The sequence below is a fragment of the Rhinopithecus roxellana genome, chromosome 7 (genome assembly GCF_007565055.1).
Source record: "Rhinopithecus roxellana isolate Shanxi Qingling chromosome 7, ASM756505v1, whole genome shotgun sequence".
Taxonomy (NCBI): Eukaryota; Metazoa; Chordata; class Mammalia; order Primates; family Cercopithecidae; genus Rhinopithecus; species Rhinopithecus roxellana.
The window spans coordinates 101353305-101370707 of NC_044555.1; the positions used below are offsets into that span (position 1 = coordinate 101353305).

The window sequence follows — 17403 nt, forward strand, 5'->3', positions numbered from 1 at the left end:
ACAATAAACATACATGTGCATGTGTCTTTATAGCAGAATTATTTATAATCCTTTGGGTATATACTCAGTAATGGGATTGCTGGGTCAAATGGTATTTCTAGTTCTAGATCCTTGAGGAATCGTCACACTATCTTCCACAATGGTTGAACTAATTTACACTCCTACCAGCAGTGTAAAAGCGTTCCTATTTCTCCACATCCTTTCCAGCATCTGTTGTTTCCTGACTTTTTAATGATTGCCGTTGTAACTGGCATGAGATGGTATCTCATTGTGGTTTTGATTTGCATATCTCTAATGACCAGTGATGATGAGCTTTTTTTTCATATGCTTTCTTATGTTTGTTGGCCACATAAATGTCTTCTTTTGAGAAGTGTCTGTTCATATCCTGTGCCCACTTTTTGATGGGGTTGTTTTTCTTCTTGTAAGTTTGTTTAAGTTCTTTGTAGGTTCTAGATATTAGCCCTTTTTCAGATGGATAGATTGCAAAAATTTTCTCCTGTTCTGTAGGCTGCCTGTTCACTCTGATGATAGTTTCTTTTGCTGTGCAGAAGCTCTTTAGTTTAATTAGATCCCATTTGTCAATTTTGGCTTTTGTTGCTGTTGATTTTGGTGTTTTAGCCATGGGTGAAATTTTTTGATGAAGTCCATTTAATCTGTTTTTTTCTTTCTTTTCTTAATCTTGCTTTTGGTATTATATCCAAGAAACCATTGCCAAATCTAAGGTCATGAAGGTTTACCCCTATGTATTTGAATTAGTCCGCTCTCACACTGCTAGGAAGAAACACCCAAGACTGGTTAATTTATAAAGGAAAGAGATTTAATTGACTTACAGTTTCACACTGCTGAGAAGGCCTCAGGAAACTTACAATCATATCAGAAGGCAAAGGAGAAGCAGGCATCTTCTTCACAGGGTGGCAGTACGGAGTTAGTGCAAGCAGGGTAAATGCTAGACACTTATAAAACCACCAGATCTTGTGAGGCTCACTCATTATCACGAGAACAGTCTGGGGGAAGCTGCCCTCGTGATCTAATTGCCACCACCTGGTCCTGCCCTTGTCACATGAGGATTATGGGGATTACACAGGTTACAATTCACGATGAGATTTTGGGTGGGGACACAACCAAACCATATCACTGTTCTAAGAGTGTGATAATTTTAGCTCTTATATTTTGTCTTTAATCTATTTGGAATTAAATATTACATACAGTATGAAAAGGAATCTAGCTTCATATTTTTTATTTCAGCCAAATATTCATCATATTACATAATCATGTAAGTTATATGCAATAAAATCTTCTCCCTTCCATGGTATGATACCGGAATAGACTAACCAAGTCCCCAAAATAGGGAGGAAGAAAAATATTGTATCCACTGGAACTGCAAGATGAACAGTATGTAGCCTTTTTACAGAGCTTTTTTTTTTTACTTAGTAATATGAGTTTAAGTTTCATCCAGATCTTTTCATGTCTTGATAGCTTATTTATTTTTAGTGGTGGATGATATTCAATTGTCTGGATATACTGCAGTTTATCTATTAATCTAGTAGAGGACATCTTGGTTACTTCCAATTATTGGCAATTATAAATAAAGCTGCTAGAAACATCCATGTGCAAGTTTTTGTGTGGACATACATTTTCAGCTCACTTGCGTGAATACTGAGGAGTTCCATTTCTGTATTATTTGCTAAGAATATATTTAGTTTTCTAAGAAACCATGGCCATCTTCTGAAGTGGCTATATCATGTTGCATTCCTACCAGCACTAAATAAGTTTCTGTTGCTCTACCTCCTTTCCAGCACTTAGTGGTGTCAGTGTCCTACATGTTGACTATTTAATTAAGTGTATAATGGTATCTCACTACTGTTTTAATTTGCATTTTCCCAATGACATATAATGTGGAGCATCTTTTCATATGTTTATTTGCCATCTGTATATCTTCTTAGATGAGGTTACTGTTAAGGTCCTTAGCCCATTTTTTAATCTTGTTGTTAGTTTTCTTATTGTTTGGTTTTAAGAGTTCTTTGTATATTATAGATAACAGTTGTTTATCACATATGTCTTTTGCAAATATTTTGTCCTGGTTTGTGGCTTATCTTCTCATTACCTTAACAGTGCCTTTCTCAGAGTAGAAGTTGTTACTTTTAATGAAGTCCAGCTAACCAATACCTTATTTCATGAATCATACCTTTGATATTATATTTAGAGAATTGTCACCATACACAAGGTAATCTAGACTTTTAGAAAATGTAATCATCTAGGAGCTGTATTTTGCATTTTACTTTTAGTTCTGTTATCCATTTTGAGTTAATTTTTGTGAAATGTGTAGTCTGTGTCTAGATTTTTTTTTTTGCATGTGGGTGTTCAGTTGTTTCAGCATAATTTATTGAAAAGACTCTCTTTTCTCTATTGTTTTGCCTTTGCTCCTTTGTTAAAGATCAGTTGGCCATATTTACATGGGTCTATTTCTGGGCTCTCTGTTCTGTTGCATTTATTTGCCTGTCCTTTTGTTGATAGCACACTGTTTTGATTACTATAGCTTTATAGTAATTTTTAAAGTTGGGTAGTGTTGGTCAACTTTGTTCTTCTCCAATAGTGTGTCAGCTATTATGGGCCTTTTGCCTCTCCATATAAACTTCAGAATCAGTTTGTCAGTAGCTACAAAATAACTTGCTGCAATTTTGGTTGGGATTGCACTGAATTTCTAGATCAAATTTGAAAGAATTAGTATCTTGACAATATTGAATCCTCCTATCCATGTACATGGAATATCTCTGCATTTATTTAGTTATTTTATTTCCTTCATCAGTGTTTCATAGTTTCACTCCTATAGATATTGTGCATATTCTGCTAGATTTATACCTAAGTGTTTCACTTTTAGGTGCTAAATGTTATCGTTTTTAAATTACAAATTCTACTTTTTCATTGCTTGTATTTAGGAAAGTCATTTTTAAAATATATTAATCTTGTATTCTGCAACCTTGCCATAATTGCTTATCAGTTCCAGAAGTTTTTTTGTTGTTGTCACTTCTTTCGTATTTTGTACATACACAATCATTTCATCTGCACATGAAAACAGTTTTCTTTCTTCCAGTCAGTATAACTTTAATTTCTTTTTCTTGTCTTTACTGCATTAGCTAGGATTTCCATTATGACCTAGAAAAGCAGTAGTGAAAGGGAAAATATCTGCCTCGTTCCTGATCTTACTGATAAACCAAGTTTCTCACCATTAAGTATGATGTTAGCTGTAGGTTTTTGGTAAATGCCCTGTATCAAGTTGAGGAAGTTCTCCTCTATTTTTAGTTTGCTGAGACAACTTTATTCTTTTATCTGTGGATATCCAGTTCTCTCATTACCATCACCACATGTAGAAAAAGGACAAGATTTTTAATAAATGGTGATTGAGTCCTGTATTAGTTTGTTTTCATGCTGCTGATAAAGATGTACCCGAAACTGGGAACAAAAAGAGGTTTAATTGGACTTACAGTTCCACATGGCTCGGGAGGCCTCAGAATTATGGCAGGAGGTAAAAGGCACTTCTTACATGGCGGCAGCAAGAGAAAAATGAGGAAGAAACAAAATCAGAAACCCCTGATAAGCCAGTAAGATTTCATGAGTCTTATTCACTATCATAAGAATAGCACAGGAGAGACTACCCCTCCTGATTCAATTACCTCCTCATGGGTCCTAACCACAACACATGGGAATTCTGGGAGATACTATTTGAGTTGGGATTTTGGTGGGGACAAGGCCAAACCATATCATTCTGCCCCTGGCCCTTCCAAATCTCATGTCCTCACATTTTAAAACCAATTATGGCTTCCCAACAATCCCCCAAAGTCTTAATTCATTTCAGCATCAACCCAAAAGTCCACAGTCCAAAGTCTCGTGAGACAAGGCGAGTCCTTTCTGCCTATGAACTTGTAAAGTCAAAACCAGTCTAGTTTCTTCCTGGATACAACGGGGGTGCAGGTAGTGGGGTAAATACAACCATTCCAAATGGGAGAAATTGGCCAAAAAGAAGGGGTTACAGGGCCCATGCAAGTCTGAAATCCAGTGGGGCAGTCAAATTTTAAAGCTTCAGAATGATCTCCTTCAACTCTAGGTCTCACATCCAGGTCATGCTGATGCAAGAAGTGGGTTCCCACAGTCTTGGGCAGCTCTGCCCTGTGGCTTTGCAGGGTACAGCCTCCCTCCTAGCTGCTTTCATGGGTTGGCATTGTCTGTGGCTTTTCCATGTACACGGTGCAAGCTGTCAGTGGATCTACCATTCTGGGGTCTGGAGGATGGTGGCCGTCTTCTCACAGCTCCGCTAGGTGGTGCCTAAGTAGGGACTCTGTGTGAGTGTTCTGACTCCACATTTCCCTTCTGCACTTAAGGGCCCCGCCCCTGTAGCAAACTTTTACCTGGGCATCCAGGCATTTCTTACATTCTGAAATCTAGGCAGAAGTTCCCAAACCTCACTTCTTGACTTCTGTACACCTGAATGCTCAACACCACGTGGAAACTGCCAAGGCTTGGGGCTTCCACCCTCTGAAGCCACAGCCCAAGCTGTAGGCCCCTTTTGACCACAGCTGGAGCAGCTGGGACACAGGGCACCAAGTGCCCAGGCTGCATACAGCATGGGAACCCTGTGCCCAGCCCACAAGAACAGTTTTTCCTCCTGGGCCTCCGGGCCTGTGATTGGAGGGACTGCCGGGAAGTTCTCTGACATGGCCTGGAGACATTTTCCCCTTGGTCTTGGGGATTAACATTAGGCTCCTTGCTACTTATGCAGATTTCTGCAGCCGGCTTGAATTTCTCCCCAGAAAATGGGTTTTTATTTCTTATCACATAGTCAGGCTGCAAACTTTCCAAACTTTTATGCTCTGCTTCTCTTATAAAACTGAATGCCTTTAACAGCACCCAAGTTACCTCTTGAATGCTTTGCTGCTTAGAAATTTATTCCACCAGATACCTTAAATTATCTCTCTGAAGTTCAAAGTTCCACAGATCTCTATGGCAGGGGCAAAATGCTGCCAGTCTCTTTGCCAAAACATAACAAGAGTCACCTTTGCTCCAGTTCCCAACAAGTCCCTCATCTCCATCTGAGACCACCTCAGCCTGAATTTTATTGTCCGTATCGCTATCAACATTTTGGGCAAAGCCATTCAACAAGTCTCTAGAAAGTTCCAAACTTTCCCACATTTTCTGTCTTCTTCTGAGCCCTGTTCCAACGACTCTTCCTGTTACCCAGTTTCAAAGTCACTTTCATATTTTGGGGTGTTTTTTGAGCAACACCCCACTCTACTGGTACCAATTTACTGTATTAGTTTGTTTTCGCGCAGCTGATAGATGCATACCCGAGACTGGGAAGAAAAAGAGGTTTAATTGGACTTATACTTCCACATGACTGGGGAGGCCTCAGAATCATGGCAGGAGGTAAAAGGCACTTCTTACATGGCAGTGACAATATAAAAATAAGGAAAAAGCACAAATAGAAACGCCTGATAAACCCATCAGATTTTGTGAGACTTATTCATTATCATGAGAACAGCATGGGAGAGACCGGTCCCCATGATTCAATTACCTCCCGCTGGGTCCCTCCTACAATACGTGGGAATTCTGGGAGGTACAATTCGAGTGGAGATTTGGGTGGGGACACAGTCAAACCATATCAAGTCCCATCAATGGAATGTGAGTGGAAATGATGTGAGCATTTCCTCACCATGGATTTTAAGAAGGAAATGAACTACTTCTATTATCCTTTTTCTCATTTGCTGGTTAGATGCAGGCTGTGATGAGGCCCTCTCATGATGAGGCAGGAAGTGATGGTTAGTTAATTAGAAACAACAACAAAAGGTAGTGTAGATTTCTCATTATTTTTTCTATTATAGAAAGCAATTTGACATTCCATTAATTTCTAATATTTATTGGCATTGTGGAAATTCAGGTTTTCTTCTCCCTGTAAAGCTAATTAGCTCTCCTTGCCAGCTTCTATAGTTCTAAAAATCCTCAAGGAGTATTTCCCATGTCTGAATTTTTGGGGTTTTCCTGTGATTCTTCCAGTTGTTGCTGCCATTCTAAGCTGTATTGCCAGGCACTTAAGGTCCTCTAACTGTTCTAATTTTCCTAACCCCGCCTATACACAGGGTTATCATGATGTCAGAGCTGAGTAGTAGTCAAAAGTTTAAATCCATGTTGGGAGGATATTTTCCTCTCTTTAGGTTATGCTTTATTAATGGGATCTGCACATTGGAGCGTTATAGAGTTTACTAAAAGACAGTTATTTCCTGTGTATGTATAAACCTGCCTTTGCTATGATAGATATACAGTTGAGGGTTTCTGTTGGAACAGGCACAAATAGGAGTTCTATAATAATTTCAGTGTTGCTATTAGAATAGCTATACTTCCCTAATGGCAAGGCATTGTTCATGGGCTGGGGTCCTTGTGCCTGACTTGGTTTTTCTTCAAGATTAATTCTCTTGAAGTAGACCCCATCCCAAATATGACCTGAAAATATTCTTCGGTCAGGCCTCCCCACCAGTTCTGCAAATGTACCCTGTCTCAGGTAGTAGAGGCAGGCTGAGATCTTTCCCATAGCATTTTCAGGCTACACTGAAAATAGACATCTCTTGGGCCAATTTCACCATATAGTTCACCAGACCCACCTCAGCCTAGTTATTCCTGACTACAGGGGACTTTAATTTCTGTGTACAACCTTTGAAACTTTGGGATAGAAGGAGATACATTATAAGAAAACATAGGGTTTGGCTCAGCCTTGGCCAAAAGAGAAGTCTCAGAAGGAAGCTTTGCTTGAGGCCCATAAAGGACGGTATAGAGGCAAGTAAAACTAAATAGGCAAAAACAAGTCCGTGACCATGGTGACTGAGACAGACAAGAGGCGAACAGCCGAGTGATAGGCTGGTGTGCAAGTTCATGAGCATGCGTGAGAGTGGTGGGTGGGATTTGGAAGAAAACAGTGAGTATGATGAGTGAGCACAGCTGCATCTGTATCATGGACTTAATGCTTGTAGTTTATTTGGCTCTGACATTTAGATTTCAGAGGTAAGTCAGGGTTACACAGGTGCTAGTGTAGGCACTGAGGAGTAGAAAGATGACTGTTGGAATTTATTGAACTGGAATCAATTATAGAAGGAAATAAATAGTGCTTAGCAGTCAGAATATCTTATTTCAATCTTTTATTTGCTCAAAGGTTTTAAAAATAATAATCTATTTGATACATACCCATACAAAGCTAACACATGAAAAGCTTAAAGTAGGGCCTTTATCACTTCGATACATACTAACCAATACAAGACGATGTTTTCTAAGAGTACTGACAACAAATTGTCCAACACACATTTTAAAGTTTCACACAGTAAAATTTGTCAGCTTTTGGTAGAACCATTCATCTGTCAGTAAATATCTTGGAATAAAGATCCTAGTACCTCCAGAATTACCACAGAAGCTTGCACAAGTGTGATTTTGGACATACTTATAAAACATTGAAGGGGATTGGTGGCTATATTGGTGAGATGAGCCCTAAAGTATTTTTCAGAGACTGAAGCACAGGTAAAGAAAGGCAATGGGAATAGAATTCATCAGGATGGTGAGTGTATTCTGTTCCTACTCCTGCTGTTGTTACCAACCAACACAGTGGGTAGGTTCAGTCATTTGACATCAACCCCATGACCACAGCAAGGATTTAGTAAGGGGATTTATTACTTGTAACAAAGTAATGAGAACACTAGGGATACTTCCCAAAACAGTGTCTCCCTGAGATGGGGGCTGGGTCAGGTTTTCTTTCTTTCTTTCTTTTTTTTTTTTTTTTTTTTTTTTTTTTTTTGTGAGACGAAGCCTCCCTCTGTCTCCCAGGCTGGAGTGCAGTGGCGTGATCTGGGCTCACTGCAAGCTCCGCCTCCCAGGTTCACGCTATTCTTCTGCCTCAGCCTCCCCAGTAGCTGGGACTACAGGCGTCCACCACTGCGCCCGGCTAATTTTTTTGTATTTTTTGGTAGAGACGGGGTTTCACCGTGATCTCGATCTCCTGACCTCGTGATCTGTCCATCTCGGCCTCCCAAAGTGCTGGGATTACAGGCGCGAGCCACCGTGCCCGGCCCTAAAGGTTTTTGTAAACATAGGGTATTAAGGGTATATCCTGGTGGCTTTTGATCTTACAATGAGGTGATGCTGAGAGGCATGATCTGACTGGATCCTGCCATGCAGTGTCCATTTCTTAATTCAGCCCTGCTCCTAATTCCAAACACTAACGTTCTCCCTCTGATTGCATGCTTGGTTCATCTGGTGATGCTCAGGTAACATGATCTGAGGGTCCCTGGCAACTGAAAGACAATGCACAACTTTGTTATATAAAAGTTAAACCAGATAGGTCTTGGGCTACTACCCTGGAACCAGTTACCATACATGGAATGGCTTAAAATAATACCAATTTATTATTATCTTACAGTCCTGGAGGTTGGAAATCTGCAAAGGGCTTCAGCACACTAAAATAAAGATGTTGCCAGAGGAGCTATCCCTCTGGGATTTCTAGGGAAGAATCTGTTTGTCTTTTCCAGGTTCTGGAGACAGCCTGTATTTCTTGGATCTTGGCTTCCTTCCATCTTCAAAGCCAACAATGACTAGTGTAGACTTTCTCATGCTGCTTCAATCTAACATGGAGTCCCTGCCTTCTACATCTAAAGTACCCTTTCAATTACATTGGCCAGTCTAGCATAATCTTAAACTCAGCTGAATAGCAATCTTAATGATCCTTGGTCAGGTAATAGAAAATGGTACATGTTCCGGAGAACAGGACATGGACATCTTTAGGGGACCGTTACCTGCCAAACACAATGAGGGTAGCGTCTAAATGAGTTTTCAAATGGACAGCAGTAACAACATCGACTTGGTGTTTAACCACATTGCTCTGTCCCATGCAGGAAGCAGGGAAAGGAGGGGCTCAAGAGTAGAGGACGGATGTAGAGGTGAAAGAAGAGGATTCAAAAGGAGCCAGGTCGCTTTGTCTCAGGGAGGGGGGTGCACGGTGAGATCCTCTCCTGAGAATGACTGCTTAAACAATAGGTCGTTGTGGCAGGTGGCTGAGATCCAAGCTGGTTCGAATACCAGCCACGTTTCCACAGTGCCAAGTATCATGGCAAGAGAAGACTTGACAGGGAACCAAAGAAGAGCCAGGACCATCCCTACCTGGTGTCATCAGAGAGAGGACTATTATTATGACCTCCTGCGGGTCCTGACAGGGAAAGGCCCTCTTTTGGGGGCAACTGTGGGGACGGTGCAACGCCAACGTGAGCCACCATTTGAAATGAGAAAAAGCAGTGTGGCAGAAAGAAATGAGTCTGGTGCAGACCAGTGGTTGGTTTCCTGGGTCAGAGGTCTAGGTCTACCTTCTTTTAGAAGAGGGGCAGTGTTGAGGGCTTGATGGGAGCCCCCTGCCCCAGAATTCACTTAAGAGCAGGTGTACTTTCCTCCCCTGCGTGACTCCATGAAGCTGAGAAACGCACAGGACGACCACCCTAGAGCCCCGGGTCTGTCTGGCCTGAAATCGCCTCTCCCCTCCCACACTGCAGTACTGACACCCCCTCTCCCATTAGCATCCAAGAAGGAGTGTGAGCAGACTAGGGAGAGGGAGAGGGCAAACACCCAGCAGTCCTTGTAGGAGGGGGGTTGGGGCGGGGGTGCAGACACACCAAGGAGCGGTTTGGTATCCATCCGCTGCTCCCTCCAGGGCGGCTCTTCCCGACCTCGCGATCCTGTCCCCTGCCCAGGCCCGCAGCCGCCCGCCCGTGCCATATATTATAGCAGCGCCAGAAATGTGGTGGTGGTCGCCACGTTAGGGTCCGCGGGGGCCTCCTGAGGCACCCTGGTGCCAACCCGCAGGCCCAGGCTGGGGCTCGTCGTGGCCCCGCCCACCTCTGGGTTGGAACTAAGGTGGTTGTGTGAGGGGGGCCTCCAGCACTTTCGCGCCGTATCCCTCCGCCCCCCTTCCCGACACCCTCGTGGCGAGCGGTTCTTGTCGCATCCTGCGCAGCCCCTGCCCAGTTTGGTGCAGAGGCGTGGGGGGCGGGACTCGTTTTTGCCATTCGGATCGCTGGGAAAGCGGTGGGAATCCAGCTGAGGAGCCGCCAGAGGAGAGCTGAAGAGAGGAGGGGGAGGCGGACGACCTGGGCTCTGGGCCTCTGAAGGCAAGTCGGGGTGCGTGAGGCGGGGGGCCGTGGTGTGGGGGTGGTCCGCCAGGGTGGACCGACTGGCAACCTGCGCCCCCCCCCCCCCCGACCCTGACAGCCTGGCAAGGAGTAGACGATCCGGTCGGAGCCGGGCGCCGGAGAGAGGTGCGCAGTGCCAGAGATCCCTGCTATGGGTAGGCCCTGACTGGTGCGGGCCAGGCCGGGCCAAGGGCTGAGGGGCTGGCTCCAGAGGCGCTGTCAGATCGTCTGGAGGAGAACTGCGCTGACCACTTCCCGGCCAGCTTTGCAGGCGCCCGCGCGCCGCCCTCGACGGTTTCTATACCTAGAGAGGGCTGTGGGGGAGGCTCCTGCGGGAGAAATGGCCAAACGCCAGCCGTTGTGGGGGACGCCCGGGGAGGTAATTGTGGGGGCGCCTGCGGAGGCCCTCGTGGCCGGCGTCCCAGCTCTGTGCCCAGCCTACGGGAGGTGGGCCGCGTTCGCTGCTCCGGGCCCTGATTCGGGAAAGGGGCCTGTGGGGCCGCGTATCCTGGGTGCTGTCCCTTCCCACAGGCTCCAGGTTGATGTCAAAGTCTTCTGTCTGCGCGGTAGGTCTCGCGTCTTCTGACAGGACACAGTGAGCATCTGTAGAGGAGAGGCTTGAGATAAAGGAGGAGCACGAGTATTGCCTGGATTTCTGGAGGTGTGTGGGGATGTGGGGTGGGCGCCAAACACTGGAGAACCGAATCGGGGTCGGGGACTGCGACCAGAGCAGGTCAGGCATCCAAGAGCACTTCCTAATCTTCCCCTCTCTAATGGTGTTCCAGGCGCTTCCCCCACCTTTCATTGCTGCCTGCCTCCCCCACAGTCCTAAACTGGGGACTTGAAAGGGTGAGCTTTGGAGGTAGGGATGATGAGGGAGACATACTGACAAGTACCAATACACAACCTGTTTTCTAGAATATGCGGCGCCCTTCCCCCGTTTTATGCTGCGCAGAGCAAGGGGATGTGGCGCACCTAGTGGTGAATCCTCAGAATTGGAGAAGGAAGTAATGAGAAGGGTATGACGTCAGGAGAAGGAGTTGTTATCTCTAGAACCTTGAAGTAGGGCCTAAACAAAACGAGAATATTCCACCTGCGAAACCCCGAATGTTGAAAGACAGATATCAATAATATGGGGATTCTTATCCTTGGTGTTGGTTTGTCTACCAAGGGCTCTACTGCCACCCCTCATTTCCTGACTGTCTTCCTTTTTCATCTGTTTGTCCATAGGCCTGCTTTAAGGCTGGCCAGTTCTGCAAGAAAGGCAAGGAGGAGGAGACTGGCTCACAGCCCTGGAGGTTGGTGAGAAGGGTGAGGAGTCAGTTCAGGGGACAGTTGGAGAAAGAGAGCATGGCAGGTGGCTTTGAGCCCAGTGGGTGCAGACTCAACTTCTACTCTGCTGGATTTGCACAGTGTCAGCATCCTTTTTATTTCTTGCAGGAGACACGAGATAGGTGTAGGTTGGGTTGTGACTCAGAAAAGACCTGAGAGCAGGGACCAGGACTCAGGAAACGATAGATACATTGAACCCTTGAATGGGAAGAGAGACATTTGTCACAGGGGCCAGAGTGCCTGCCTATCTACCATTCTCCATTCTCTCCTGTATGTTTACTTGTCTGTAGGACCCCCTTCTGTCAGCTGTGGGGCTTGACACCACTTGAACAAGAAAAGGAGGGGGAAACTGCACCACATCAGTGAAGGTTGGTATGAGAGCGGGTATACTTTTGGGTGGGGTGGTGGAGACCAGCATGGGTCCAGGAGTGATTAGGGTCCAATCTGGGGGCTTCTCGGCCCCTCCCATTGCCAACACACTTTCCCACCGTTGTTGGACCTGTTTTGTAGCAGGCAGCTGGTCCAGAGAGACTTTCTCAAAGCCCAGCTGTCCCACCTAGCATTCAACATCAGTCTCACTGCACATGGGGTGACACAATTGGAAGAGACTCAAAGCCCCATTTCATTCTCTCTCCCTAGATCCACCTCCAGTGGCTGCTCTGCTGGTGGTGCAGTTGCTGCTGACAACCACCCTCAACGGGTCTGCACCCATCCAGGAAATATCTGTCTTCCTCAAGCTTGGTTGTGCCTGTTCTACGCACTATCTGTATTATTGAATTATTGACTGAGACTGTGTTTGGGAAGGAGGCTGAGTGACTACTGGACTGGATATTGACTGTAACTCTTGTTTCCAAGCTTATATCCTCAATCACCTAAAGATCAGAGTGTGAAGAAACAAACCTGTGACAGATCTGTGGTTGAAGTTTAGACTGGGGGAGGAGTATATTACTGGACTTTCTTTGTAACTTGTACCATGACTGGGGCAGAGATTGAGTCTGGTGCCCATGTCAAGCCTGAAAAGAAGCCTGGGGAAGAGGTTGTAAGTGGGGCTGAGATAGAGAATGATGTCCCTCTGGTTGTCAGACCCAAGGTTAGGACCCAGGCCCTGATAATGCCTGGGGCAAGGCCCAAGGATAAGTCCAAGGTTATACCTGGAGCAAGCACCAAAGTTGAGACAAATGCAGTGGGTGGGGCACGTCCTAAGAGTAAGGCCAAGGCAATACCTGTTTCACAATTTAAGGAAGAAGCCCAGATGTGGGCTCAGCCCAGGTTTGGTCCTGAAAGATTGTCTAAAACAGAGAGAAACTCCCAGACCAATATCATAGCCTCTCCACTTGTCAGTACTGATTCTGTGTTGGTTGCTAAAACAAAGTACCTGTCTGAGGATAGAGAACTGGTTAATACAGACACTGAGAGCTTTCCTGGAAGGAAGGCCCATTACCAAGCAGGATTCCAACCTTCCTTTAGGTCAAAGGAGGAGACCAATATGGGGTCCTGGTGCTGTCCTAGGCCTACATCCAAACAAGAAGTCTCTCCTAATTCTGATTTCAAATGGGTAGACAAATCTTCTGTGAGTTCCTTGTTCTGGAGTAGAGATGAGGTCACTGCAAAATTTCATCCTGGGAATAGGGTAAAAGACAGTACCAGATCCAGGCACATGGCCAATCAAGAGGCTAATACCATGTCTAGGTCCCAAACTAACCAGGAGCTCTATATTTCATCTAGTTCTGGTTCTGAGGATGAATCTGTAAAGACACCCTGGTTCTGGGCCAGAGATAAAACCAACACCTGGTCTGGGGCCAGGGAAGATCCCAATAGCAGGTCCAGGTTTAGGGCTAAGAAAGAAGTCTATGTTGAATCCAGTTCTGGGTCTGAGCATGAAGACCATTTGGAATCTTGGTTTGGGGCTGGAGAGGAGGCCAAATTCAGGTGCAGAATGAGAGCTGGGAAGGAGACCAACAACAGGGCCAGGCATAGGGCCAAACGAGAAGCTTGCATTGATTTCATGCCTGGGTCTATAGATGTAATTAAAAGAGAGTCCTGTTTCTGGCCTGAAGAAAATGCTAATACCTTTTCAAGGCCCATGATCAAGAAAGAGGCCAGGGCCAGAGCAATGGCAAAGGAAGAGGCTAAAACCAAGGCCCGAGCCAGGGCCAAGCAAGAAGCCAGGTCAGAGGAGGAAGCCCTCATTGGGACCTGGTTCTGGGCTACAGATGAGTCCAGCATGGCAGATGAAGCCAGCATCGAGTCCAGTCTACAAGTGGAGGATAAGTCCATAATTGGGAGTTGGTTCTGGACTGAAGAAGAGGCCAGTATGGGAACTGGGGCTAGCAGTAAATCCAGACCAAGGACTGATGGAGAGCCTATTGGTGATTCCTTATTTGGGACTGGGGAAAAGACTAGTATGAAAACTGGAGCTGAGGCCACCTCTGAATGTATACTAGCAGCTGATGATGAACAGGTCATTATTGGTTCCTGGTTCTGGGCTGGTGAAGAGGTCAACCAAGAGGCTGAGGAAGAGACCATTTTTGGGTCTTGGTTCTGGGTCACTGATGCGGCCAGTGTGGAATCTGGTGTTGGGGTCAGCTGTGAGTCCAGGTCAAGGTCTGAGGAAGAAGAGGTCATTGGTCCCTGGTTTTGGTCTGGAGAACAAGTTGATATAGAGGCTGGGATTGGAGAAGAGGCCAGGCCAGGAGCTGAAGAAGAGACAATATTCGGGTCCTGGTTTTGGGCTGAAAACCACACCTATATGGATTGTAGGGCTGAAGCTACCTGTGGCACCATGCAAGGGGCTGAGGAGAAGGAGCCCATTATTGGGTCCTGGTTTTGGACCAGAGTAGAAGCTTGTGTGGAGGGTGATGTCAACAGCAAGTCTAGCCTGGAAGACAAGGAAAAGGCCATGATACCATGTTTTGGGGCCAAAGAAAAGGTCAGTATGAAGCATGGGACTGGTGTCAGATGCAGATTTATGGCAGGGGCTGAGGAGACCAATAATAGGTCTTGCTTCTGGGCAGAAAAAGAACCCTGTATGTATCCTACCTGTGGAGGAATTTGGAAGACTAGGCCAGAGGAGGAAGAGGACATTGTCAATTCATGGTTCTGGTCCAGAAAATACACAAAGCCAGAGGCCATTATAGGGTCCTGGTTATGGGCTACAGAAGAGAGTAATATAGATGGAACTGGAGAAGAGGCCAAGTTACTGACTGAAGAGGAGACCATGATCAATTCCTGGTTCTGGAAAGATGAAGCCATTTCAGAGGCTACTGACAGAGAAGAGTCCAGACCAGAAGCTGAGGAGGGGGACATTATTGGTTCTTGGTTCTGGGCTGGAGAAGAGGGCAGACTAGAGCCAGCTGCTGAGATTAGAGAAGAGGACAGGCTAGTAGCTGAGAAAGAAGGTATTGTTGGTTCCTGGTTTGGGGCCAGAGAAGAGACCATTAGAAGAGAGGCTGGGTCTTGCAGCAAATCCAGTCCTAAAGCTGAAGAGGAAGAAGTCATTATTGGGTCCTGGTTCTGGGAAGAAGAGGCCAGTCTGGAGGCAGTGGCAGGAGTTGGCTTTGAGCCAAAGCCAGGGACTGAGAAGGAAGAAATCACTGTTGGGTCCTGGTTCTGGCCTGAAGAAGAAACCAGTATAGAGGCTGGATCTCAGGCAATAGAGGAGATGGAGTCAGAGACTGAAGAGGAAACCATTTTTGGGTCCTCGTTCTGGGCTGGAAAAGAAGTCAGTGAAGAAGCAGGACCATGCTGTGTATCCAAGTCAGAGGATGATGAAGAGATGATTATTGAGTCCTGGTTCTGGTCTGGAGACAAAGCCACTAAGGAAACTGGAACTGTGGCCACCTGTGAATCCAAGCCAGAAAATGAGGAAGGGGCCATTGTTGGATCTTGGTTTGAGGCTGAAGATGAGGTAGATAACAGGACTGACAATGGAAGCAACTGTGAGTCCAGGACATTAGCTGATGAAGATGAGGCCATAGTGGGGTCCTGGTTCTGGGCAGGAGATGAGGCCCATTTTGAATCAAATCCTAGCCCCGTGTTCAGGGCCATTTGCAGGTCCACGTGTTCGGTTGAACAGGAGCCTGATCCTTCACGCAGGCCTCAGAGTTGGGAGGAGGTTACTGTTCAGTTCAAGCCTGGTCCATGGGGTAGGGTCGGCTTCCCATCTATAAGCCCCTTTAGATTTCCAAAAGAGGCAGCATCTTTATTCTGTGAAATGTTTGGGGGCAAACCCAGGAACGTGGTACTTAGCCCAGAAGGGGAAGAGCAGGAATCTTTGCTTCAGCCTGATCAGCCTGATCCTGAGTTCCCATTTCAGTATGATCCTTCCTACCGGTCAGTCCAGGAAATTCGAGAGCATCTTAGGGCCAAAGAGAGTGCAGAGCCTGAGAGTTGGTCCTGTAGCTGCATACAATGTGAGCTGAAAATTGGTTCTGAAGAGTTTGAAGAACTCCTTTTATTAATGGAAAAAATTCGGGATCCTTTTATTCATGAAATATCTAAAATTGCAATGGGTATGAGAAGTGCTTCTCAATTTACCCGAGATTTCATTCGAGATTCAGGTGTTGTCTCACTTATTGAAACCTTGCTTAATTATCCATCCTCCCGAGTTAGAACAAGGTTTTTGGAAAATATGATTCGCATGGCCCCACCTTATCCGAATCTAAACATGATTCAGACATACATATGTAAAGTGTGTGAGGAAACCCTTGCTTATAGCGTGGATTCCCCAGAACAGCTGTCTGGAATAAGGATGATTAGACATCTTACTACTACTACTGACTATCACACACTGGTTGCCAATTATATGTCTGGGTTTCTCTCCTTATTAGCTACAGGCAATACCAAAACAAGGTTTCATATTTTGAAAATGCTACTGAATTTGTCTGAAAATCTTTTCATGACAAAAGAACTACTCAGTGCTGAAGCAGTGTCAGAATTTATGGGTCTTTTTAACAGGGAAGAGACAAATGACAATATTCAAATTGTTCTTGCAATATTTGAGAATATTGGTAACAATATCAAAAAAGAAACAGTGTTCACTGATGATGATTTCAATCTTGAGCCGCTTATTTCTGCATTCCACAAAGTTGAGAAATTTGCTAAGGAACTGCAAGGCAAAACAGACAATCAAAATGACCCTGAAGGGGACCAAGAAAATTAGTAATGTTTAATTGCTGACCTCAGATTGTCCTTATGTTCCTGAGTTATGATCTTTGAGTAATGCTTTGGCTTTAACAGTTGGTTCTGTGTTGCAACATATATCTTTAGTGCTGACACTAACTTTGTCCAACTCTGTCTGTAAGCTGGAGCATTTTTCTGATGCCAACTGAATATTAGAGCTGAAAACACATTTGTTGATATTTGTCTTGTCCAGATTGTGATGTTCAGTATTTGAGCTTATAGTGAACTGAGCCATCATAAATAAGCCACCCTTCTGATTGTCGTTATACTGTGTGTGTGTGTGTTTGTGTGTGTGTGTGTGTGTATATATATATATATATATATATATATATATATTTGAGTGTTGTTTGTGTTTCAATAAAGTTTTATGTTAAAGTTGGCAGAAATCACCCTTCTTCTTGAACTTAAATACAGACCCAATGATAACACATGAATACACATAGAGATAATTAATATATGAATAATATGTTCCTTTCAAAAGTTTTTTCTCAGATTTCAACACAAAAATTACCAGGGACTGCTATGTAGGGCATACTTCAGAGAAAAAGTAGCTACTTCGGTTGGACTCTGAAGTTTGGGAAAGAGGTTGGTGGTGTAAAAAAAAAAAAGCATGGAGTTGGGAAAAATTTTCCTATGGGAGTGAGGTATCCTGTTTGCCTAGAGTGAGTGAGAGGAATATATTAAACAA

At 44.9% G+C, this 17403-nt stretch overlaps 1 protein-coding gene across 6 annotated transcripts in view; it reads left to right on the forward strand.

Moving 5' to 3' along the window:
- The window catches only part of GPRASP1 (G protein-coupled receptor associated sorting protein 1), a 71944-nt gene extending 54931 nt beyond the window's left edge, over positions 1-17013 (forward strand). The window contains exons 1-5 of one of the 6 annotated variants that reach the window (XM_030933437.1): positions 9976-10191; positions 10773-10863; positions 11433-11500; positions 11825-11902; positions 12174-17013. In XM_030933437.1, coding sequence (XP_030789297.1) covers positions 12508-16695 — 4188 coding nt within the window. In that variant the 5' untranslated portion in view covers positions 9976-10191; positions 10773-10863; positions 11433-11500; positions 11825-11902; positions 12174-12507 and the 3' untranslated portion in view covers positions 16696-17013. The other 5 variants (XM_030933438.1, XM_030933436.1, XM_030933440.1 and 2 more) reach the window with 5 other exon arrangements.
- Positions 17014-17403: the final 390 nt, after the last annotated feature.